At 38.0% G+C, this 25,480-nt stretch overlaps 2 protein-coding genes across 4 annotated transcripts in view; one reads left to right on the forward strand and one right to left on the reverse strand.

The window, feature by feature from the left end:
- The window catches only part of KLHL3 (kelch like family member 3), a 312,385-nt gene extending 311,490 nt beyond the window's left edge, over positions 1 to 895 (reverse strand). The window contains exon 1 of the mRNA XM_059174657.1: positions 666 to 895. The gene's annotated coding sequence lies outside the window, so the exon portion shown is untranslated. The remainder of the gene's footprint in view (positions 1 to 665) is intronic.
- Positions 896 to 966: 71 nt separating this feature from the next.
- Positions 967 to 25,480, forward strand: part of PKD2L2 (polycystin 2 like 2, transient receptor potential cation channel) — a 42,247-nt gene continuing 17,733 nt past the window's right edge. The window contains exons 1-9 of one of the 3 annotated variants that reach the window (XM_059174652.1): positions 967 to 1,063; positions 1,794 to 1,895; positions 3,553 to 3,686; positions 5,631 to 5,887; positions 8,901 to 9,122; positions 15,282 to 15,510; positions 16,943 to 17,113; positions 17,406 to 17,587; positions 24,473 to 24,593. In XM_059174652.1, the coding sequence (XP_059030635.1) occupies positions 1,033 to 1,063; positions 1,794 to 1,895; positions 3,553 to 3,686; positions 5,631 to 5,887; positions 8,901 to 9,122; positions 15,282 to 15,510; positions 16,943 to 17,113; positions 17,406 to 17,587; positions 24,473 to 24,593 (1,449 nt within the window). In that variant the 5' untranslated portion in view covers positions 967 to 1,032. Of the gene's footprint in view, positions 1,433 to 1,793; positions 1,896 to 3,552; positions 3,687 to 5,630; positions 5,888 to 8,900; positions 9,123 to 15,281; positions 15,511 to 16,942; positions 17,114 to 17,405; positions 17,588 to 24,472; positions 24,594 to 25,480 lie in introns of all 3 variants that reach the window. The other 2 variants (XM_059174653.1, XM_059174654.1) reach the window with 2 other exon arrangements.

The raw sequence follows: 25,480 nt of genomic DNA on the forward strand, positions 1-25,480 counted from the left end.
CTGGCCATGGCCTTTTGCTAGGCCTCTCCTGTTCCTTTTATCATTGGTAGTCTTTGACCGTCTCTGCTCTGTGGCCTCGGTTTGTTTTTTATCTACACATAAAATAGCATTTATCAACATCACTCGACATCTCTTTCAGGGAAACAACAAAAGCGGCTTTATTTTTTCCTTCCCCAACAGCTTGATGGTTTTCTTTGCTGGCTGCCCCGGGGCCTTTCTAAATTCCGTTTCATTTTCCTTTTTTCCAACATGAGACTCTCTCCTGTCTCATATCCTGGCAGGGTTCTGGACGCCTTAATTTACAGCCAAAGGTCTTTGCAAAGCTTCCGGGCCAGATGTGAGTCTGGGCTCCCCAGGTCTCCTGTTTGGCCTACTCTTCCACATAATCACTTCAGAGCTGGATTTTTTTTTTTTTTTTTTCATTCTACTTTATCGTTTTCTTTAGCCACATTGGGTGGCAAGAGGGGTGGAAGCTATTTCTAGCAGCAGCTCTCAGTTAACGAGAACCCATGTCTGCAAGCAGCAGCGGCAGAGTGGGCGCTTGGTTAGGAACTCGGGCTCTGGCGTCCAGCCGACCTGCCCCGACCACCTGTGCACTTCGGTAAATCACTGACCCTCTCAGCGCCTCGGCGTCTCCAGACCTAAAATGAGGATAAAACACCTACCTTTCAGGAAGGGGGGATGTGAAGACTAAACAAGCCAATATATGTAAAAGGTGTTCAAGACACAGTAGCCCGTTAGAATTAATTACTACGAATTTTACGACCAACCCCAGGCCCCAAACCAGGGTCGCCGGAGATGCCGGCCCTCCGCCAGAAAAAAAGACGCCGCAGTTTCCAGCCCCGCCTCAGCCGCCGGCTTGCCAGAGCGTCCGCGGTCCGCATGCGCGCTGGCCACTTGTAGCACGGATTGCGCTGGTGCAGGACCGTGAGGGTTTGCGCAGGCGCAGGATCTAGGTGGCGCGGGTCGCAAAGTTACGCGCAAGCGCGGCCGCCCGAGGAGGTCGAACGGGCGTCGTTGTCCAGGTCGGCCATGGCTGAGGCGTCGCGGTGGCACCGAGGCGGTGAGGGGTAATCCTAGGGAGTTGTAGGCAGGGCCGATTCGGCAGTGACAAGTACGGTGGAAGGAACTATGTAGCCCCGTATCTCTTCATGAAAGACAGCACGTTTAGCCCTCCCAGTCTCCCCTTGAGAATGGGTGGACAGGGGTCCCGTTTCACAGATGGGAAAACTGAAGCCATGAGGCGATATGGCACCCGCCCCTTGCCCGAGGCTCGAGCCGGGGTTTGTTACTCGATGCGCAGATACCGTCACTAGGCCATTCGGCGAAGTCCGTCTTTGATCTAGGGAACATTTCCTCCGTAGAAGGACCCCAGGTCGAGTCCTTTTCCCCCTCCAGCAGAAGCCAGCCTTCCCAAGAAGCAATATAGAAGGTAGAGAATACGGTTAGGGACAGATGAGGGATTTTTTCTTTTTCTTTTTCCTTTGTGTGTGTGTGTGTGTGTGTGTGTGTATTTTCCACTTTCAGACAGGACTTGTGAGAGAACGTCCGAGAGTACATAAAATTCATTAGTGCTCAGTCATAGAATGACTGCCTGTTCACCCCTCAAGGGAAGTGCGAGTAATTCCTCCTCCTCCGCAAAAGTGAGAATAAAAAAATAACCAGTAACCGTTGGAGCTTTCCTTCATACAGTGTATCAGCTACAAGTGGCTGTGTTTTCCCATCATCGTTATTTATATACATTATAAATTTGCATAATAATGTAAGGAAACCATTTGTTTTGTGTCTCACAGGGACTCCGAAACCTAACCTGCATTACAGTAAGGAAGTAGAAATTAGAACCACACTTCAGGAATTGGCACTCTACTTTATTTTTTTAATAAACCTATGTATATGTAAGTATACAGATGTAGGTGAAGACACTGAACTAAGAAGTTTATGTGGAGGTGAAAAATAAAACATATACTTCATAAAGCGTAGCCTCTCAGACTAAGACTTCTAAAAAAAGTAACACATTTTAGACTTACTTAAATTCATTTAGAATGACACTGTTTCAATCTTTTTTTTTCTTTTTTTTTTTTGACACTTTCAATCTCTTAAAGGGCAAAGCTTTAGGTCACAGGTGTAATGAAAAGCTTTCATAGTCAACGTTGATAGAATTATGACTTGAGTTTTCAGTTCAATCTTAAAAATATAATTATGCCCCTGAGTTGGCAATTCTGATGTGATTTCTGTTAGAGCCGCATGGATGCATTAGTTCAGTTTCATAGGTCATACTACAAATAAGGCCAAAGAAGTTAGTCTTGATGTCTGCTTCTTTCCCTGAACTATTGTACAGTTTATAATAAAATATGCTGGTGCAGAGTCACAGAACATATGGATCAATGCAAATTTTTAAGGAGACTGGGAAAACCTCTCAGTCTGCATTTCTCCTATCTGTGAGTCAAAAGCATTGACTAAATCTTTATCAAAGAGCATTTCATCATTAGAATGCCCAACAAACAGTAGGTGTAAGCTCATTGGCCAGACTTCTCTCATGTTGATATGGCCTGCATACTGGCAATTACATATCAGTTAAGTATTTGGTATCATAGGAGTGAGTTTGAGTCAGAGCTTGATTAAAAAGACAACTCTAGATCTTCTAAATTAAGACATTTTAGAATGGTTTTGAAATGCTTATTACAGAACATTCAGGGAATGGAAAAAAACAAAAATCATAGTTTCATTATTCACAGACAACAAACCTTTTTATAATTAGGAAATATTGAAAGCAACTTAAATCTTCAACAGAGGGTTTGTTAAAAAAAAAAAAAACAGGATTTGTTTAGCATTTTGGTATATACAGTGAAATAATATGGAATATTAATGCATGGCATAGGCTCATGTGCCATAGAATAATGTTGAAGATAGATAATTGGTAAAAACTAAGTCTTCTAGATTAAAAAAAAATAAGAAGAAGAAACATATTTAGTCATATTAAAGAAAGACCATACTCTAAAACCTATCCACCCACCCTAGAAAGAGAAAAAATACCAGTTAGTGTTTTTTAAAATTCTTACCACATGCGAAATCATGGATTTAAATGTTCCACATGCATTATCTCACTTCTCATAACAAAACTATGAGGTAGGAGATGTTATGCCTATGATGGGACTCTGTTATTTGTTTGAATTCAAAATCCAAAGCTTTATTCACTATATTATATTGTCTACTCTCAAAGTAGAGAAAAAGCTTGCAGAATAGTATGCATAATGTGATCTTGTCTTTTTAAAAATAAACTTGTTTTCTTTATAAATGTGTAGGCATATAGAAAAATCTAAAGAATATGTGTTAAGCCTAATTCTAGCAGTGGAATTATAGAAACTTCTTATTTTGCATATTTCTATTTCTTTTTTAATTTTATAATTAGTCAAGAAAAATTTGAATTTTCAAAACAGAATTGGGAATAAAATTTAACTAATTTTTAATCCTGATAAACTGATTTTTTAAAAATAAATTTTTATTTTATTTTTTTTTTTAAATAAATTTTTAAACAAAAATTCTTCTCCTTAGTGACTTTTGGGATGGTAAACCCACATATGTATTACTTAAACAAAGTTATGTCATCTCTATTTTTGGACACTTCTGCGCCTGGTGATGAAAGAACCAACTTTAAGTCTATTCGCAGCATAACTGATTTTTGGAAGGTAAGGTATCATGCGACAGAGAATGAAGTAGCTTTTAGTATTGCATAAACAAACGCATGGCACACATAATAGGCACTGGAGACATATTTGGTGAAGGAATGAGTGAAAACGGATATCATTTCTTTAAACTTTTAGAATCAGTAAGTATATATTGAGATCCTATGCTTTCAGAGAGTTCTTAAAACTTTAAAAAAATTATACTTTTTAAAAAATATTTTATTTATTTGAGACAGAGTAAGCGTGAGGGAGAGGAAGAGGGAAAGGCAGACTTCTCAATGAGCAGGGAGCCCAATTTGGGGCTTGATCTCAGGACCCTGAGATCGTGACCTGAACTGAAGTCAGCCAGTTAATCAACTGAGCCCCAAAAGTGTACTTTTTTTTTTCAAGTTTTTTTTATTTATTTGACGTAGATCACAAGTAGGCAGAGAGGCAGGCAGGGGCTTAGAGGGAAAAGCAGGCTCCCTGCTGAGCAGAAAGCCCGATGTGGTGCTTGATCCACGGACCTGAGATCATGACCTGAGCTGAAGACAGAGGCTTTAACCCACTGAGCCCACACCCCCAAAAGTATACTTTTTTTTGAAACATCATCATTGCATTTGGAAAATAGTAGACTTGCTGCTTATGTGGAGTTAGGATCCATGTCAAACTAATTGTGTATAGTGAAAATTATTTAAAAATCCTTAAATGGGGGTGCCTTGCTGGCTCAGTTGGAAGAGCATGCAACTCTTGATTTCGAGGTTATGGGTTTGAGTCCTACTTTGGGTGTAAAGATTACTAAAAAAAAAAAATCCTTAAATGGCCCATAAAGTGAAATATATATATAATTTTGGTATACAGTCTTGTATGTATTAGAATAATGTGCAGTATGTAATCAAGTAAAAAATAAAGAGTACATATGCAAAATATAACTTAGTGTTATAATTATGTGAGAGTATTCCTTCAGCTTTGGAACAGGGTTTGTTTGTTTGTTTCCATTACATTTAATTTAACAAGATGCTCACGTTATTAGGAGAGAACAATTAAGAGAGCGGAAGTTTCAGGTATCCCAAGTCACAGACATTGGGACATATAAGGAAGGTTTTCCAGAGGTGACGTGAATTTACTTGCATTTTAAAGGATGAGTAACAAGAGGGCATTCTGGGATGGAGAAACAATATATGCTATAAGTAATTCTACATCTGGAGTTGTACTTGGCATTAGGAATATAGAAGATGAGGTGGAAAAGGCCAAACTCGAGTTGAACAGAGGTCAGATCATGAATGCCATGCTAGGAACCTGAAACTTAAGGAGGCAGAGTCACTTCCTGAGAGAGAGGGGAAGTTTGAGATGAGAGCAGATGATTAGAGGTCATTGGTATTGGCCAGGTGAAATATAAAAGAAAAAGGAGATTTTCCCTGAGACTAGAAGTGGAGTTCACCCTGCTTTGTTAATGTGCTGCCTTGAAGTATACATGGCCAATGGCAAAGAAGACAAAGGCAGGAAAGGAAAAAGTGAACCCTGGGTTTGGGATCTCTTAGAATGGCAGAGCCAGGAAAGAGTAGCAGTCACCACCGCTGGAGCTGGTGGAGGAGGAGAACACAGACAACTTTGAGTGCAAGTGATGAGTTGCAGCTATAACAAACATGAGTATGTGGCTATGGGTTTATATACTCATGTATTAGGGGACAGTTTTCAATACACCCTTCATATAAGAAAGGGAGAAGAAGGGTTGTGGAATTAAATGAATTAATATTTGTAAAGTGCTAAAGCAGTACGTAGTACATAAGGCTCAGTAAATATTAATCATCTTCATACCCTTTAATATTAATTGTGGCTTGGTCAGTTATTTTCATACTCGTCAAAATCACTGATTTTTATGTTTTTAAGGTAACATTATGAAGTAGATTCTGTTACACAACTGACACGAAAATATTTTTCCCATAACATTTATCTTTCTATATGAAGTTTATGGAAGGACCCCTTTTGGAAGGTCTGTACTGGGACGCATGGTACACTAACAAGACGTTGTATGATTTAAAGAACAGCAGTCGTATCTACTATGAGAACATACTCTTAGGAGTCCCCAGAGTCCGTCAACTAAAAGTCCGCAACAACACATGCAAGGTCTATTCATCCCTTCAGTCTTTGATGGATGAATGTTATGACAGATACACTTCTAAAAATGAAGACCTGGCTGATTTTGGCCTTCAAGTGGAAACTGAGTAAGTAATATAAAATTACTTGTAACTCTCCCTAGCATCTTACCATTGTATCTTTAAAAAATTAGGAAAATATGTATATTTTCCAAATACCAAGAGTTGGTCTGTCAGGTAAGGAGACTTTCAATAATAGTAGCAAAGGAAGGAGCAGTGTTTAGAAAAGTAAGAGTGAACCTGTTACTTTGTTTACCAAAGGATATGCAGAGTATTCTTTTTACCTTACTGGAGTATATGAAGTGCTAAGTCATTATCAACATAAGGTAAAGCATCCGTTTTTGCTTTTACAGTACTCAAATCAGATTTTCTGTCTCGGACCAACCTCTCTCAAACATATCCCAAAACTTCTTGGGACCCCTAGAGAGTGTGCGAGGTGTGCTCTGTCACTTTCCTCCTTTCTCACTCTGACTTCAGTGATACCTTCTGTTACTGCCAATACAGAAAAGGAGCTATTATGTTCCACAGAGGCACTACATCTGATGATGCCTACCAAAGATACTAGAGCAGCACTCTCCAAACTGGCTCAGGCTAATGCTGCCGTGCACTCATGTCTATACTGAAAACAGGACACCCAAAGCCAGAAGCTGCTGGTATCATTTCTTTTACAGTCCTGTGGAAATCATAGGCGGCAGAGAATGAATTTTTTTAATTTAATATTTATTAAATGATACAAATACAATTCCCAGAAGCAGCCTGCATGAGTTCTTTTAGTTGTTTCTTCTGGTGTACTTTCTATTCCTAAATAATGTGCTTCTACTGCTGTTATTTGATTTTACAGGGGTTTTTTGGTATCTTTTGTATCTTTTGTCTCCATCATGAAAGGTGTCTATTGTGTGCCCCTCCATCTACACATACACACACACACTTCCCATTTCTCTTAGCCTGTAGTTAGATAATAATTTTTGTTAATCATTAGTCAGTGTTTATATTATAAATATGAGCAATGATTACATTTCTTTTCTTCAACAACCTCTCCTATAGTGCCAGGACTAATCACTACTTTACAGTTTTTGTTGATTTGTTTTTTCTTTGTGTAAGTTTTTGGTTATAATTTAGGATAGCAAAGTGCCTATTTAATTCTTAGAAATCTAATGAACTCATAAGTATGGTGACATTCTCTTAGGTATTACTGTACTGTATACTATTTCTCTTCCAATGAAAAATTACAAAATAAATCAGTTATTCAATTGCACATCTTAAATGTGCAAATTTTTTGTTTTGGAATCCAAAAACTAATCTGTTATGTATTCTATTATTCTAAATTCTCATAATAACTAAAAGTAATTTAAATATCAAAATAAACACTACATACTTGGAATTATAATACTTGTTATTCCCTAACAACCAAAATAAGAATCAATCTGTGCTTATTTGTCTATCTAAAATGTAACATTCTCTAATTAAAAACATCATTAAAAAATTGGAAGTAGAAGAGGATTGGTGTAACAAATGTTCCCATTTCAATTTAACAACCATGTGGAAAACACTCATAAATAAAACAATGGAATTTTCATTAAATCTGAGTATTTTTTCTTAGAGGTATCACTTTTTCCCCCTCCTAAAAACAAACAGTATTATCAGTAGAAAAACAATTTTAAGCAATGCACCTTTGGATAATCATTCAAATCTGTTTGGGGAGGCTGAACGGGGACTGAAGTGAGGAGTCAAAGCTTTATTTTTTGATATCCCATAATTAAAAGTAGAAAGGATGGGGGTGCTTGGGTGGCTCAGTTGGTTGAGCACAGGACTCTTGATACCAGTTCAGGTCATGATTTCAGAGTCGTGGGATCCGTCCCCACGTTCCCGCTCCACACAGAGCATGGAGCTTGTTTAGGATTTCCTCTCCCTCTCCCTTCCCCCAAACTTACATGTGTTTGTAAATTAACACTCTCTCTCTCTCTCTAAAAAAGTAGAAAGTAGGGGCGCCTGGGTGGCTCAGTGGGTTAAGCCTCTGCCTTCAGCTCAGGTCATGATCTTAGGGTCCTGGGATGGAGCCCGCAGCTGGCTCTCTGCTCAGCAGGGAGCCTGCTTCCCCACCCCCTCTGCCAGCCTCTCTGCCTACTTGTGATCTCTGTCTGTCAAATAAATAAAATCTTAAAAAAAAAAAAAAAAAAAAAAGTAGTTACAAACTTTTGTTAAAATAAGATACCTATTGGTGCCCCTGAGTGGCTCAGTCAGTTAAGTGCCTGCCTTCAACTCAGGTCATGATCCGGTGGTCCTGGGACTGAGTCCAACATCAGGCTCCCGGCTCAGTGGGGATCCTGCCTCTCTCTCTCCTGTTTCCCCTGCTGTGCTCTCTCTCTCATTCTCTGTCAAATAAATAGATAAAATCTTTTAAAAATACATCAATTTAACTATATAGACATTGTAAGAAAGGTCTTATATGTGACATGTAGAAGACAGACTATGAAGCCCCTCCTTTAATGTATGGAGGCAGATATTTATGAATAACATCCCTTGATATTTTTGTCCTACAAAAAGAAAGATTTCATAAGACAACAGAAACGTGTATTTAAAATACTCAGTCATGGTTTTCTAGATTGTAAGTTCCCTGAGGCAACAGATGGTTTTTTTAAAAACCTTTTCTAGTATGCCTGGGTGACTCCGTGGGTTAAACATCTGCCTTCTACTCAGGTCATAGTCCCATGATCCTGGGATCTGGTTCCACATCAGGCTCCTTGCTCAGCAGGGTGCCTGCTTCTCCCTCTGCCCCTCCCCCTTACCCCTGCTCACGCTTTCTCTCTCTGACAGGTAAAGAAAATAAATAAAATCTTTAAAAAAAAAAAAAACAAACACCGTTTCTCATAGCATCTGGTCCAGTGTGTTGCCCATACTGAACACTAAAAAATGAAAACATACTAAATAATCCTCTTAATCCTTAACTCATTGTCTTGCTCCAAAATTACTATAAAACTTTCGAACTTAATACTGCCTATTTTTTTTAACATTAGCTTAAATTCTTAGAATACATCTCAGTCAGGCTTTCTTGTGTCTCCATTATTCTTTTTATACCTAACAGATGGAAGTACTCTCCTCCTGATAGTACCTCCCCTTGGCACTGGGGATTTGTTGGTGTTTACCGAAATGGGGGATTTATTTTCACTTTATCAAAATCAAAATCTGAAACGAAAAACAAGTTCATTGACCTTCAACTGAACAGCTGGATCACAAGAGGGACGAGAGTTATTTTTATTGATTTTTCATTATACAATGCTAATGTAAACCTGTTTTGCATTATCAGGTAAGTGACTCAAAACCTCTTTATTAGTCTCTTGAATTTAAAAAGCCTTCAGAGGGGCACTTGGCTGGTTCACTCAGTAGAGCACAGGACTCTTGGTCTCGGGGTCATGAATTTGAGCCCCGCACTGGGCATGGAGCCTACTTGAAATACATACATACCTACATACATACATGGCATCCAGAGCTCTCATTAGGGTTTCCAGTTCATGTGTGTTTGTACTAAGATTAAAATCATAAGCCTCAGGGGTGCCTGGGTGGCTCAGTCAGGTAAGCTTCTGACTCCTGATCTCATCTCAGACCTTGATCTCACAGTTATGAGTTTAAGCCCCACATTGGGCTCCATGCTGGTCCTGAGCCTACTTAAAAACAAACAAACCCCACAGGGTCCCCTGATGGCTTAGTCGGTAAAGCATCTGCCTTCAGCTTAGGTCATGATCCCAGGGCCCTGGGATCAAGCCCTACATCAGGCTCCCTGCTACTTGGGAGCTTCTCATCTGCCTGCCCCTCCCCCTACTTGTGCTCTCTCTCATTCTTGTTCTCTCTCTATCAAATAAGTCTTTAAAAACAAATCATACAGGGGTGCCTGGGTGGCTCAGTGTGTTAAGGCCCCAGCCTTCGGCACAGGTCATGATCTCAGGGTCCTGGGATCCAGCCCCGCATCGGGCTTTCTGCTTAGCGGGGAGCCTGCTTCCTCTTCTCTCTGCCTACTTGAGATCTCTGCCTATCAAATAAATAAATAAAATCTTTAAAAAAAAATCATACATCTCAAAATAAATATAATGTAGCTATGCCAATAATGAATGAGATGGTAAAGCAACATTATATCCATTGTTTCATTGTTTTGGAATATATTCAAGAATATGGAGAATTACCTAACATACAATTTTTTTTAAACATTTTATTCATTTATTTATTTATTTATTTGGCAGAGAGAGAGATTACAAGTAGGCAGAGAGGCAGGCAGAGAAAGGGGGGAAACAGGCTCCCTGGTGAGCAGAGAGCCCGAAGTGGAGCTCGATCCCAGGAGTCTGGGGTCATGACCTGAGCCGAAGGCAGAGGCTTTGACCCACTGAACCACCCAGGTGCCCCAACATACAATATGTTTTATATTAAGACTATATAATCTTATTCTACAGCTGTGCAGATCTCACTTTTAGTCTTGATTTCTACCTTTAAATCAGATCATTTAAAATCTGTTGATTTCCTTGCAGTATAAGCTTCTTTATTAAGGTATTAAATTTTGTCTCAAGAATGAACAATTTTTTTTCCAAGATTTTATTTATTTAACAGAGAGATCACAAGTAGGCAGAGAGGCAGGCAGACAGAGACTAGGAAGCAGGCTCTCTGAGGAGCAGAGAGCCTGATGTGGGGCTCGATCCCAGGACCCTGAGATCATGACCTGAGCCAAAGGCAGAAGCCTAATCCACTGAGCCACCCAGGCACCCCAAGAACGAACAATTTAAATTTCAAACAATATATGTCAGTAGCTAGCATCCTAGAAATGATTACAGCCTATGGTGATTTGCAAAAATGGCCCCAATTCTTCACATCCTTGCCATGTAAGCTTGCAATGCTCTGCCGCCCAGGGTTGGGTGCATTTAACCAGCTCCTGATGCAAGGCTCAGCCTTGGATTTTTTGTTGTTGTTGTTTTAATTTTTTATCATTTAAATTCAATTAATTAACATATAATGTATTATTAGTTTCAGAGGTAGAGTTAAGTGATTCAATAGTTTTATATAATACCCAGTGCTGGGGCGCCTGGGTGGCTCAGTGGGTTAAGCCGCTGCCTTCGGCTCAGGTCATGATCTCAGAGTCCTGGGATAGAGTCCCACATCGGGCTCTCTGCTGAGCAGAGAGCCTGCTTCCCTCTCTCTCTCTGCCTGCCTCTCCATCTACTTGTGATTTCTCTCTGTCAAATAAATAAATAAAATCTTAAAAAATAATAATAATAATAATACCCAGTGCTCATTACATCACATTCCCTCCTTAATGTCCATCACCCAGTTGCCCATTCCCACAACCTGCTCACCTCCAGCAATGCTCAGTTTGTTTCTTATGATTAAGAATCTCTTACAGTTTGTCTCCCTCTCTGATTTCATCTTGTTTATTTTCCCCCTCTTCCACTATGCTCCTCTTAAATTTCACATGTAAGTGAGATCATGTAATTGTCTTTCTCTGATTGACTTATTCCTTTTAGCATAATACCCTCTAGTTCCATTCACATCATTGCAAATGGCAAGATTTCATTCTTTTTGATGACTGAGTAGTATTCCTGTGTGTGTGTGTGTGTGTGTGTGTGTGTGTGTGTGTATCAATCAAATCTTCTTTATCCATTCCTCTGTTGATGGACATGGAGGCTTTTTCCATAGTTTGGTTATTGTGGATATTGCTGCTGTAAACATTGGGGTGCACGTGCCCCTTTGGATCATATTTGTGTCTTTGGGGTAAATCCCTAGTATTGCAATTAGTGGGTCATAGGGTAGCTCTAATTTCAACTTTTTGAGGAACCTCCATACTGTTTTCCATAGTGTCTGCACCAGCTTCCATTCCCACCAACAGTGTAGGAGGGTTCCCCTTTCCCTGCACCCTCGACAACACCTGTCGTTTCTTGACTGGTTAATTTTAGCCATTCTGACTGGTGTGAGGTGGTATCTCACTGTGGTTTTGATTTGTATTTCCCTGATGCTGAGTGATGTTGAACACTTTTTCATGTGTCTTTGGCCATTTGGATGTCTTCTTTGGAGGAATATCTGTTCCTGTCTTCTGCCATTTCTTGATTGGATTATTTGTTCCTTGGGTGTTGAGTTTGATTAGTTCTTTTTTTTTTTAAGATTTTATTTATTTGTCAGAGAGAGAGCACAAGCAGGTAGAGGCAGAGAGAAAAGCAGAGAGAGAGCAGACTCCCCGCTGAGCAAAGAGCCCAATGCAGGACTCTATCCCAGAACCCTGGGATCATGACCTGAGCCAAAGGCAGCCGCTTAACCAACTGAGCCACCCAGGAGTCCTGAGTTTGAAAAGTACTCTATAGATCTTGGATACTAGCCCTTTATCTGATAAGATGTTTTCAAATATCTACATGAGTAGATATTTGTCAGTCATCTTTTGGTTTTGTTGACTATCCCTTTGCTGTGCAAAAGGTTTTTATCTTGATGAAGTCCCAATAGTTTAATTTTGCCTTTGTTTCCCTTCCCTTTGGAGATGTGTCTAGTGAGAAGTTGCTGCAGCTGAGCTCCAAGAGTTTGCTGCCTGTGTGCTCTCCTCTAGGATTTTGATGGATTCCTGTCTCACATTTAGGTCTTCCATCCATTTTGAGTCTATTTTGTGGGTGGTGTAAGAGAATGTGGCTATCTAATTTTCCCAACACAATTTGTTGAAGGGACTATCTTTTTTCCATGGGAAATTCTTTCCTGCTTTGTCAAAGATTAGTTGACCATAGACTTGAGGGTCCATTTCCGGGCTCTCTATTCTGTTCCATTGATCTATGTGTCTGTTTTTGTGCCAGTACCACACTGTCTTGAAGACGACAGCTTTGTAATACAGTTTGAAGTCCAGAATTGTGATGTCACCAGCTTTGGTTTTCTTTTTCAACATTCCTCTGGGTATTTGGGGTCTTTTCTGGTTCCATACAAATTTTAAGATTATTTGTTGCAGCTCTGTGAAAAAAGTTGATGGTATTTTGATACATATTGCATTGAATGTATAGATTGCTCTAGTTATCATAGACATTTTAACAATATTTGTTCTTCCAGTCCACGAGCATGGACTGTTTTTCAATTTCTTTGTGTCTTCCTCAATTTCTCTCATGAGCGTTCTATAGTTTTCTGAGTACAGATCCTTTGTCTCTTTGTTTAGGTTTATTCCTAGATATCTTATAGTTTTTGGTGCATTTGTAAATAGGATTAACTCCTCAATGTCTCTTAGCACTTAGCCTTGTGACTTGCTTTGGTCAATGGAATGGGAGCAGATACAATAAAAGCAAAGTTTGAAATGAATTTGCCTGTTAAAACTTGCTCTCTGGAAAAAACAAAACAAAACAACAAAAAAAAACTTGCTCTCTGGCATTTCTGCCATTAGATGAGAAGAACATCTATGGGTTGATTTGGACCCAGGACGATGATAAGAGACATTAGGAAAAGACAAGGTGGAGGAGGAGGAGAAGTGGAAAGAATCAGCAGGCAGGGGAGGGAACCCTCTAAAAAGAAAAAATTCTTTCCATTAGTTTGATGACCCCAGTGCATTTGCCTAAACTGGACCATGCTAATTGACTTCAGGCCTGTGTTCTAGAATCAAACACTGACAAAGAAATAGGATTACCATGACTGAATCTGTCTGGGGATTGAATCAGCTTTCTCTGAGTGATCTGGGAATGGGTGGTTGCCTGATACAATCAGAGTTCTGTTAGAAAGGAGGAATGGGATAATGACCACTAGACAAGCAAACGGCAATATCCACTAAAATCTCAGTGAGTCTTAAATTTCTCTCATGAGTCTTACATTTCTACTCTAAATGGAATACAGAATTGGTGTACACTCTTATTAGGGGATTTTGCCCTCATGCAACAGTGACAGTGAAAACGCAACCATGGTCTTTAAAATAGGGAAGAATGAATAAAACAAATCAATTGTCTTAAGTAGCCAATGGACATTATACCATTTCTTTTATAGTTTTTTTTTCCTCTTCTTTCAGGGAATCAGAGCTTTTACCAACATTAATCACTCTTTCCAACAGTCCTGATCAGGATAAAGTGAAGAATACAAATCATTTTTATGCCTTAAACACGAGGAGAAACACTGGGATAACTGGCTTAAAACCATATAGGGAACTCCTTCTTACACTAGACTAAGTCTAGATTTCCTGTCTCTGGGGTTTACACTTATTCTGTGTTACCTTTTTAAATGTTACTTTTTAGAAACTAGCAGATTTTGAAACTTTAAATGGGTGGTAATCTAATCAGTGGTTGTATGGGAGCGCATTACTTAAGACCTTAGCCATTCACTTTCCTTTTGTAAACATATCTGGCAAACTAAACTGAATACTGTTCTTTTTTCCCTTTTTACTAGTCTATACTTCAGATCAAAATATTGAGTTTCTCTCGCTTCACTTCCTTCCCCACCATTGCACACCTAATACATGCAAGGCAAAACAAACAGTTCTGTTTTCTGTTTAACTGGTTTTGGTTTTATTTTGGAAGCACCTTATTCCAGTAGCAATAGTATTTGCTAATAGGTCTAAGTAGGAATACTTACATTATGATAGAGATACTGGGTTCCTTAAATTACTGCCAATTCTTAATTATATGAAGTTGTAGAGAGCAGTAGAAATACAGTGAACAACATCAATATCTTTTTATTTAGTGTTGGAATTAATTTTTTTATTTCTCTTTGCATATAAATTCTTGTGTCCAACATCCTGTCCCTAAAATAAACAAACTTGTTTTAGTAGAATATGTAATTTTGACATTTAGAAGCAAGAAGTATCGCTGATAATCTAAAGAGGGAGAGTGTATTTACTAAAGGGGGAGAGTATATTTTCCTTCTCTGAAACATTCAAGAATTATGTATTCTGGGAAGATTACTGGTTAACAACAGTAACTAACAGTATAGCATTTCTTGAACATCATCTCATTCTCTTGTGGACATAAAATTGTATTCCCAGTTATGATCAAGCAATCTAAACACAAAATAGAAAGAATGTCTGGCTAAAATCACATCTTACTTTCTCAGTTACACTGTGAATATTCAGAGTACCAAAAAAGTGGGACCATTAAAAAATAAGTAAATCCACTAGAATTTCTTTTAAATTGAACACGTTACCTCTACACAATAACTGATTATTAAAGTATACATCATCACAAATTGGAAACTTAATTTGTGGGGGCGCCATCACTGGGGGGCGCCTGGGTGGCTCAGTCAGTTAAGCATCTGCCTTTGGCTCAGGTCATGATCCCGGGGTCCTGGGATCAAGCCCCCCATCAGGCTCCCTGCTAAGCACTCCCTCTCCCATCCCCCCTGCTTGTGTTCCCTCTCTCACTGTCAATCTCTCTGTCAGATAAATACACAAAATCTTAAAAAAAAAAAAAAAAAAAAAGTTCACCTTGAGTTAGGTACTGAAATATAATGCTTGAAATAAATGCACAGTTACTGTAACCTAATTTTACAGACTGGTGGCAGAATTCCCTGCAACTGGAGGAATAATTACTTCATGGCAGTTTTACTCTGTGAAGCTCCTCAGATATGTTAGCTACTATGATTATATTATTGCTTCCTGTGAGATCACATTTTGTATTTTTCTTATTGTCTTCACAACACAAGAAGGCCAAAAAATAAGAGAATTTAAGTCTGCTTATTTCAAAAGTGTCTGGAACTGGCTAGAATTACTACTTTTGGTGGTAAGTATACATTCATATGTATGATTGGAGGGAATCACATCTGAACCCACCAATGAGGGAGGTATAAAAAGCAAAAATTTCTATTCATTTGGCAACTAGCTAAGGAGCAGCTCCTCACCTCCCCAAGTCCCAGGTCTCCACCCCAACCCCTCAGCTCTTCTGGAGCCCCGCTGGTACAAGTTAAAAAGCTGCAGGTATCCTTCAAAAAAGGAGCTGTCATAGGGCATACTAATGGTGTGCTTCCAAAAGTAAGTCTATTTTCCCCCCCTGATTTGGTCCTTGAGAAAACCAACATAAAGTTAGAATAGGTGATTCTATAGGTATTATGATTTAATGTGCACAGTAGGTCTCTCCTCCCTCAAAATAAATGTGTTTCTTATAGAGCTTCCTGTTGAAAATCATAGTTACTTTTGGACATGTACTCTTCTTTTATGTTGCCTCTCTGTTTTCCTCCTCACACTGAGTTTTGAAAGAACATGAAAAATCAAGCCTAGGAAGAATACTGAAAGGGGTTAGGGGCCAGTGAGCAGCTAGGCATAGAGAACACCAGGACCGGAAAGATAGTCTCTGAAATAAATTCCAAAAACTGCCAGTTCTTCTCACTGGAAAGAACTAAAATAAATAAAGAGGTTGGCAGGGCAGGACAAATGGTAAGAACTTGGTCTTAGGAATGATGAACAAACACTTCCAGCTTATAAACACTTCCAGTCATAGCCAGTCAAGGATATAAGTCTTTTTTCCCAAAACCAGATTAAAAGTTTTTCAGAGTCAGGAAACATGCCACCTACCTCTCTGGTTTCCCCAATAATACTTAAAATACAGCATAACATTGAACTATCTGAGCACTTCAGGCAAAGGAAGTCGAAGGACGATTTTCATGACAGAAAGCTGTGGTACCTGACATAACCTGGTTCTGAAATCCTCTTCTGGAAGAGTTGTCAGAGGGTTCTCAAAGGGCTTATTTTTGTGTCATTGAAAAAAAAAACTTTTTTAAGTTTTTAAGTATCAGGTATGGAAATGTTGAACTATTATACTGTACACCTGAAACTAATATAACACTATATGTTAATTACACTGGAATTATAAATAAATACATAAATAAAAATAAACTTCTAGGTATCCTGTAGTTACATGGAGCAGAAATGCAGCATTGTAAGAATAATCATTTTAGGCATTTGTGCTTTATGACTCAAACAGGCACATAGATTAGGATAGTCAAGTGATCAGTATTCCTGTACTTTTGTGATCATTCTTCTATCTTAAACTTCTGTAAGTTGAGGTTTACTTCCCTTCACTTAAAAACCTATGCCTTCATTCCCCTTCCCTTTCTGTTAAACTTCTGATGAACTTTTTCCTGTGTCTGTTCATAGGCTGCAGGACATTCAGAAGTAGAAATTGTCTCTAATTTAATCTTTCTTATTTTCCCATTTAGTTATGTTTTTTGACTGTTTCCTTCAACATATACTGTAACGTACAAATTTTTCTCTTACTTGGAGACCTGTTAAAAAATACCGATCAATATTCAGACTTCTATTTTCTTGCATACTGGCACACTTACTACAACAATATAATTGCTGTCACCATCTTTTTTGCATGGATAAAGGTATTTATACTTTATTATATTAAGTGCAGCAGATTAGATATATAGATAGATTATATATTTCGTTAGCAAAATGGGAGCTAAAGCTGTAAAGTTATGGGGGGGGAGGATTTTCTTAACTATAAAGTAATTTTAAAATAGGTTGGCCTTGCAATGATCGCAGGCAAATCCTCAAACACTCCTAACTATCATCAACTTGTCCTTTATTTGGAAGCAATTTTTTTCTGAAATTAATTTAACTTATCCTAAGTAATTATATTATTCTTCTGTTTTAATTAACGTTGTTCTTTTTCAGATATTCAAATTCATAAGTTTTAATAAGACAATGTCTCAGCTGTCATCAACCTTGTCCCGCTGTATCAAAGACATAGTAGGATTTGCCATCATGTTTTTTATAATATTCTTTGCTTATGCTCAGTTAGGATTTCTTGTTTTTGGATCACAAGTTGACGACTTTTCCACTTTTCAAAATGCCATGTAAGCTGTTAGAGTAAATGTAATTATATGTACTAGTTTATAAGGGAAAAAATCATGAAAAGGCCTACAATAAGTAGTAACACATATTTTAATAAATTCAAACTTGGTTTTATGTTTTCACTGATAGAAAAATACCTGGTCACACTTAAAGTAGTGTTTAGCATTAAAAGATCCCAATGGATAATGGAGTCCCTTTTTTAAATGTTAAGAGTTCGAGTTAGAAAAATAATTTTTCATTTTTCATTGGTAAGAATTTTACCAACTACAGCAGAAATAGGCCTCTATGTCTCTGTGATATTTATTGTCTGGAGAAAAGAAAGTTTAAATGTTTTTCTTTAAGAGCTCTACCTTTAGAATCCTTTTATCATATTCACCTGATTGTCCTTTGCTAATCTGGCAAAGCTGTGTATTAAAAATATTTTTATATGCATAAAGCAATCAGCAGGCAACAAACTTACACAGCGGATCAGGTAGAATCCTTAGAAAAGTGTTCAGGCTTTTTATTTTAAGTGAATAATTTAAATAAATTCACTTTTTGGGTAGATAAAATAAGTTCTGTGTGTGTAAGAAAATTATGATAGTCTGAAATATCAATTCTCAAAATATGTTCTGTGTAACTTAGACCAAGACTGGTGGGAAATGGCTTCATATTAAGTAAGTTTTTGAAATTTTGCATCACTCTTTTGAAAATTTACGGTGCATATTAACATATGGCCCTGAGAAAATCTGCAATAACTTTCTTAACTTTAGTGAAGAATTCCCCAAACTTGTCCATGCCCTTTTCCTTGAGAGTTTGGGAGAACTCTGGTCAAAGGAAATGTCTTAAGTTGCTCTCTTTTTACCATCCACATGAATATATTTAAAGGGCCAATTCTAAGAAATTTCATAATATTTGCTGAAATAACCCTTTATTAATCAGTCATGGAAAGAAGAGTGGACTAGGAACCAAGAGGATATAGTTCTACTTTCCACTTCTGCCGCTAGCTATTCAAATTTTCTAGACCTTTATTTCCTTATCTGCAAATGAAGGAACTAGACTAAGTTACTCCCAAAGATTTCTTCCAATATCAAACAACCTACAATTTGAGAAGTCTAATTAGCTTTCTCTTGAGTAAATTATGTTTGCAGTTCCAACAACTTCTTGGTCCTTTCCTAGGATCTTAATTTCAGTGTCACTTCCTGATAAAAGTAGCATTGGACATTGAATATAAATGTTGTAATTTACAGAACTTGGAAATTGGTCTTACCCTAGATAGTGGGGAAGAAAGGAAGTATAAGGCATAGAATGAACAGGTAGACAACTTTGGAATACATTAATGAAGGGACTTCTGCTTTTGGTAATGATGTGCTAGGTTATTCAGATCAACCTCCTCTTCAAGACAATTTAAAAAGCTAGGTGAGCGGTGCCTGGGTGGCTCAGTGGGTTAAAGCTTCTACCTTCAGCTCAGGTCCTGGTCTCTGGGTCCTGGGATGGAGCCCTGCATCGGGCTCTCTGCTCAGCGGGGATCCTGCTTCCTCCTCTCTTTCTGCCTGCCTCTTTGCTTACTTGTGATCTCTGTCAAATAAAAAAATAAATAAATAGATAAATAAATAAATAAAATCTTTAAAAATAAATAAATAAAAATAAAAAGCTAGATGAAATACAGATAACGTTGATGAACTAACCAACAAGTGGACCAAAACCAAAAGGCAAGAACCCAGAGAAGCAAGCTCAGCATCCAAGGCTTCTTTTGCCCTGAAGGCTTTTTTAAAAGTTTATAAGAATTTTTTATTGTGTTAAAATATACATAAAATTTACCATCTAATCCATTTCTAAGTGTACAATTCAGTGAGAATTAAGTACATTTATACTATGCAACTGTCACCACCATCCATCTCCAGAACTCTTTTCATCTTGTAAAACTGAAACTATGCCCATTAATCAAGAATTCTCCACTTTACCCTTCCCCAGCCTCTGGCAACCACCATTCTACATTTTGTCTCTTTCTCTTTTGATTTTCATTAACTCTAGGTGCTTATGGAATCATAGAGTATTTGTCTTTTTGTGACTGATTTATTTCACTTAGTATGTCTTCAGGATTCATCAATGTTGTTCCATATGTCAGAATTTCCTCCCTTTTTAAGGTTGTATACATTCTATGTATAAGTCTCATTTTGATTATTATTAATCTGTTGATGGCCATCTGGACATCTTCCAAGTCTTAGCTGTTATGAATAATGCTGCTATGAGCATGGGTGTACAAATATTTCGTCAAGACTCTGCTTTCAATTCTTTTTGGTATACATGCAGAGGTGGAATTGCTGGATCATAAGGTAATTCTAATCTGAATTTTTTGAGGAAATGCCATACTGTTTTCTGCAATGAGTGCATCATTTACATTCCCACCAACAGTGCACCAGGGTTTCAATTTCCTCACATCTTCATCAACACTTGTTATTTTCTGGGCTACTTTTTTTTTTTTTTTTTTAATAGTAGCCATCCTAATGGATGTGAGGTGATACCTCATTGCAGTTGTGATTTGCATTTCCCTAATGGTTAGTAATACAGAGCATCTTTTCATGTTCTTATGATAGGCTGGTCTCTCGATGGTGTCCCAGAGGCTCTGTTCACTTTTCTTCAATCTTTTTCTTTTTCTCAGACTTGGTAACTTCAATCATCCTGTCTTTAGGTTCACTGATTTTTTTCTTCTGCCTGCTCAAATACGCCTCTGAATCCCGTCAATGACATTTCATTTCAGTTACTATATTTTTCAGCTCTACAATTCCTTCTTGGTTTCTTTTGAGGTTCTCTATCTCTTTATAGATATTTCCATTTTGTTCATAAGTCATCTTCCTTTTTTTTTTTTCATAAATAATTTTCTTGACTTTCTCCATGTCTTTTATGTTTAGTTCTTTGAAAATCTCTAAGATGGTTGTTTAAAGTTTTTAGTAGGTTTGCCATCGGGTTTTTCTCAGGGATGTTTCTGTTGGTTTATTTTTTTTCTTCGATAGGATCGTTTCCTACTTCTTTGTATATTGTTCTTTCTTGTTATTGAAAACTGGACATTTGAATGTAGAATGTGATAATCCTGGAAATGACATTCTTGCCCTTCACCAGAGTTTCCTGTTTTTGTTTTTTTGTTTGTTTATTTTTATTATTGTATACTGTCTTCATGCAGGATCAGCCTGAAGTGTAAAGGTCTTCTTGGGTCTTTTCTGAGATTGCACCTTCCTTGGGGATGCAGGTGACAGTCTAACTTCCTCTGTATATGCGTTACTTTTGAGGTCTTTAATGTCTGGCACCCAAAAGGGGAAAAAGAGAAAAATGAAGGAAGTGGGAAGGGCACGAGCCTTTAATCCCAAGGACATTAATTCAGCAAGAGGGAGAGGGACTTGCAACAGACAGGGGAACAACTTTCTGCACTCTTGTGATCAGAAGGAGCAATCAGGGGGCACCTGGCTGGCTCAGTGGGTTAAGCCGCTGCCTTCGGCTCAGGTCATGATCTCAGGGCCCTGGGATCGAGTCCTGCATTGGGCTCTCTGCTCAGCGGGGAGCCTGCTTCCCTCTCTCTCTGCCTGCCTCTCTGTCTACTTGTGATCTCTCTCTCTGTCAAATAAATAAAAAAAATCTTTAGGAAAAAAAAAAAAAAGAAGGAGCAATCAGCAATCAGAACACAGACCCCTAATGCTTGGAGAACATATCCTGATTGCCCACCCTTGCTCCCACAAGTTGCATGCAAGCGGCTCCAGAAATACTTGCATGGCTCCCTGCCATGGGCTGGGGTGTGGCAGATAGGTATCTTTTTCCAAACTAAAACCTGGAATTGACCAAAGTTGTCTAAGCCTTCCCCTGGCAGTTGCAAGCCTTAAATAGACTCTAGAATTCCAAAACAGTTACATCAGACAAATTCTGCCTATGTCATTGCTGTCTAGGTGGGGAGACATATTCCAAATGTTTCTTACCCCCACACCCTCCCCAAACCCTCCACCATGAAGGCATTTTTGATGCTCTAGAGAAATAGTCAAGGAAATGTGTTTTTGGCCACTTCTCTGGGAGAAGGAGATAGAAGGCAAAGTCCAGGACTTACATGGGGAGAGAGGACAAGAGGGCTTGTCTGATAATCTCTGCACACATCAGGCAAGGAAACTTCAATTAGGGGAAAAATGAAGTTACATTGTGTTTGAAGTTTCCATTCCTATGTGATTATAACCACTCAGCAAATTGGTTAGGGTTTTCTTATTCACATTCCTTACACAGCAGAGGTATCTGGACGGTTTCCTAATAGAGAAGGGCTGAATGGAAGCTTTAGTTAACAAGCTAATTTCTGGAGAGGAGAAATGGTGCCTTTAACTTGTGTTTTCTCCTGTAAATACAGCTCAAGGATTACAGATCAAATTTGGTCAAAACTAAAAGAGAACCTCTCATTCTACTATACCATAGGGAAAAAAATATTTGTTGAGAGACTTTGGTCTCCTTCCATTTCAGCTTTTCATTTTGTATCTTGTATAGAAGAACATTATAAACCAATATTAAAAGCTGAATAAATGGGGTGCCTGGGTGGCTCTGTTGGTTAAGTGACCAACTCCTGGTTTCAGCTCAGGTCATGATCTGGGTCATGAGATCAGTGTTGGGCTCCACGCCCAGCTCAGAATTTGTTAAAGACTCTCCCTCTCCCTCTGTCCCTCTCTCAAATAAATAAAAGATTTGTTTATAGTAGAAGATTTATTTGAGAGAGGAGAGAGAGGCAGAGAGAGAAGCAGCCTCCCTGCTGAACAGGGAGCCCAATGTGGGACTGCATCCCAGGATCCTGAGATATTGACTTTAGCCAAAGACAGACACTTGACTGGCTGAGCCACCTAAGCACTCCTAAATAAATAAATATTTTTAAAAAAAAAGGCTAAATAAATACTTTAAGTATCATCTAATCATGTCTTAGGTACCCAAGATGAAATTCCAGGTAACTCTTGAGTCCTAGGACTCAAAGGAGCCCATTTCTTTGAATACATTTTCTTCCTTTATTGTTTACAGCTATATGTTCCCTTTACATGTTGGGCAAAAGCAACCAGGAACAAGAAGAATTCTTCCTTTTGACTGACTAACCAAGCATGCCAAGTGTCTACGTACTGTTAAAAATTCCATTAAGGAATTTTTATTGGAATTCCTAATGGAATTTTTAAGGCTTCCCCTTAAAATAACTCATTTTAAGCACCTAGTAGCAGTAACAATGGCATGAAAATATATCAAACATAAATCCAAATAAGCCAAAAGTATCAACTGTGGTTGTTCCTAATTAATTACTAAATTAGCTTATGAATTTTTAAAACTTTTTCTTTAATACTTCCTAAAATTTCTCCCATGAACATGTGTTATTATTATAGCCAGTAAAACTGGAGTGTTGCCTTTTTCTTTTAATTGTCCAATATTAGAGCCCTGGCTATCCATAAGGTACATAAAATAGATGTTATCCATTCCAGAACACAAAATATGAGTAATAAAGTAACATGCTACTGTTGTAAAACAAAAGTAACAGAAATTATTTTCCTATGCACTGTTCACATAATTTAAAGAAAAAAAACTTCATCTAATTATTATTAATCTTTAAATTATTACTTTTACATTTTTAATTCCAGAACCTGGGTTTTAAAAATGAAAACTATAATAAATCTTTTTCTAAGCTAATAACCTACTGACCCAGTGACCTCCTTTGGAATTCAGGTTAAATCTGATATCACAGATATTTCTGGGATGGTTGTATCTATTAATTAAAAGTAATGCTGAAATTTAATTGAGTGGTATAATACAGAACCCAAGCAATAGCCCTTAACAATGTTTATCACCATTTATGAAAAATCCTACAGACTGCTCAGTATTTGTGTTATAGGTAAAAAGATAATTATTCCTAAGAAAACATATTAACTTGTAAAGAAAGATCCAAATACTTTTTAAATTGTTGAATGTATGAGTAAAGATGAAATTAAACATTCTCAACTTAAAAAAAATAAAGAAATCATCAACATAATTTATAACATATCCCTGATGTGTCTGACAATGCCATTGCAAATTAATGATGAGAAAATAAGATATCATGTTAAGTAATCCTGATTCTGCCTTTACTACTACTATGCTCATTCAAAGCCTTAATTTCTTAATTTTCCACCTAATTATTAATCAGATGAAGATCTGTAATATTTTAAATGTTATTTTACATTAAATCCAATAGTTATTGTAGAGAATACAGTAAACCTCAGGGGCCGCTTGGCTGGCTCAGTCAGTTGAATGCCCAACTGTGGATTTCAGCTCAGGTCATGATATCTGAGTCCTGAGATTGAGCCCTGAGTTGGGCTCCACACTCAGCAGGAAGTCTGCTTCTCTCCTTTCTCTGCTTCCTCCCCACCCTGCTCACTCGAATGTGCTCTCTCTAAAAATTAAAAGAAAAAAAAGAAAACCACTTCTGGATCATGTTTGAGGATCATTACCAGCACTTGTTTGAGACTCAGCAAGTAATAAATTGTTGGCATCTTATTTTAGCAGAAGAGGTGTACAGATTACACACATTATTGGTATTAGAAATTTTAGAGTTCTTGGGTCTAGGTACAAGTTGAAAATCCTTATTGGACAAGGTCAGGTATTCTAAGTTCTAGAAGGGCACAAGAAAGGCTAAGAAGGCCATTGCCAAAAATTGTTGGTAAGCAGGTTTCTCAAGGGTCGGAGAAACAACAACACCTGTCTGGTGTTGAGGAAAATTTTCCACACCCAGTTTTATTGAACTCGGGGTAACATGACTAAAGCCAGAGAACCAATGCCACATGCAGCTGGTTGGATACTTTCCTAGACACAGTGGTAACCCTCATCAGTTGTCATGTATGTGTGAGGGGATATAATGTTTTCCTTTCTTCCCATCAAAGATTTGCACAATTTCGAATTGTTCTTGGAGATTTCAATTTTGCTGGTATTCAGCAAGCCAATCGTATCCTGGGACCCATTTACTTCATCACTTTCATCTTTTTTGTGTTCTTTGTCCTGCTGGTAAGTATGACCATATATGTTCCCTTTTTTGCTTATAATTTTTAGAATAAAAAATGAAATTATTAATTTAAAAGAAATTATAGTATCACTGCTGAGCTGTCAGAGCTTTTTACATTTATTAGGAATTGTGTGGGTTCCTAGAAATCCAGGCCAAGTCCAAGGTCTAAAACGTTTTCAGTTTGTCCAAAAGAGAATGTGATCACAGTAGTTACCATCTTGGTGTCTGACATGTGCCAAGAGTGTGCACAGCTTCTCCGAGTATAACTTGAATATCCCAGGTAGGTCTGTCCAGCCAGGACATTCCATACTGGCAGGGATGAATATATTCAGCCCATATTACAATGGCTTCTAACCCTTACAGCTAAAAGTTCAGACCTTTGTGATTTTTAGGAGTCCGCAGGATTTTCACACGTGCTCAGGACAAATTTATGTGGCCTTCCTAACCAGGAAAAGTTGCTTTCCTAGTCGAGGCACTGCTACTGTCCTCCTTGAAAACCCTTTTGTCAATACATAGCAGTTATCCCCATGTGGTGGCCGGAAGTCCTCACAGTGGCAGAGCTGGGCTTCAGTGAAAGGTGGAGGTGGCCTGAGAGTAAGAATACCCTCTCCACAATTGTTTGTATTATCCGGACATAGTATTCCTAAGAGCCCTGGTAAAACTGTGACTTTAAACAGCTTTATAGAATTAAAAAAAAAAACCACTCTTACGAAAATATACTTATTCTGTTCTGATACGCAATGTTGACCAATTAGTGTGTGTATGTATATGTGTATATATTCATAGATATATATTAGTACCCAGTTCATATGCATTATTTTATAGTTTTTCTCATTTACCATAAATATAGTTGCTTATATCCACACTATACATTTCCCATTCTACTATG

This window comes from Mustela lutreola, chromosome 5, assembly GCF_030435805.1.
Source record: "Mustela lutreola isolate mMusLut2 chromosome 5, mMusLut2.pri, whole genome shotgun sequence".
Lineage (NCBI taxonomy): Eukaryota > Metazoa > Chordata > Mammalia > Carnivora > Mustelidae > Mustela > Mustela lutreola.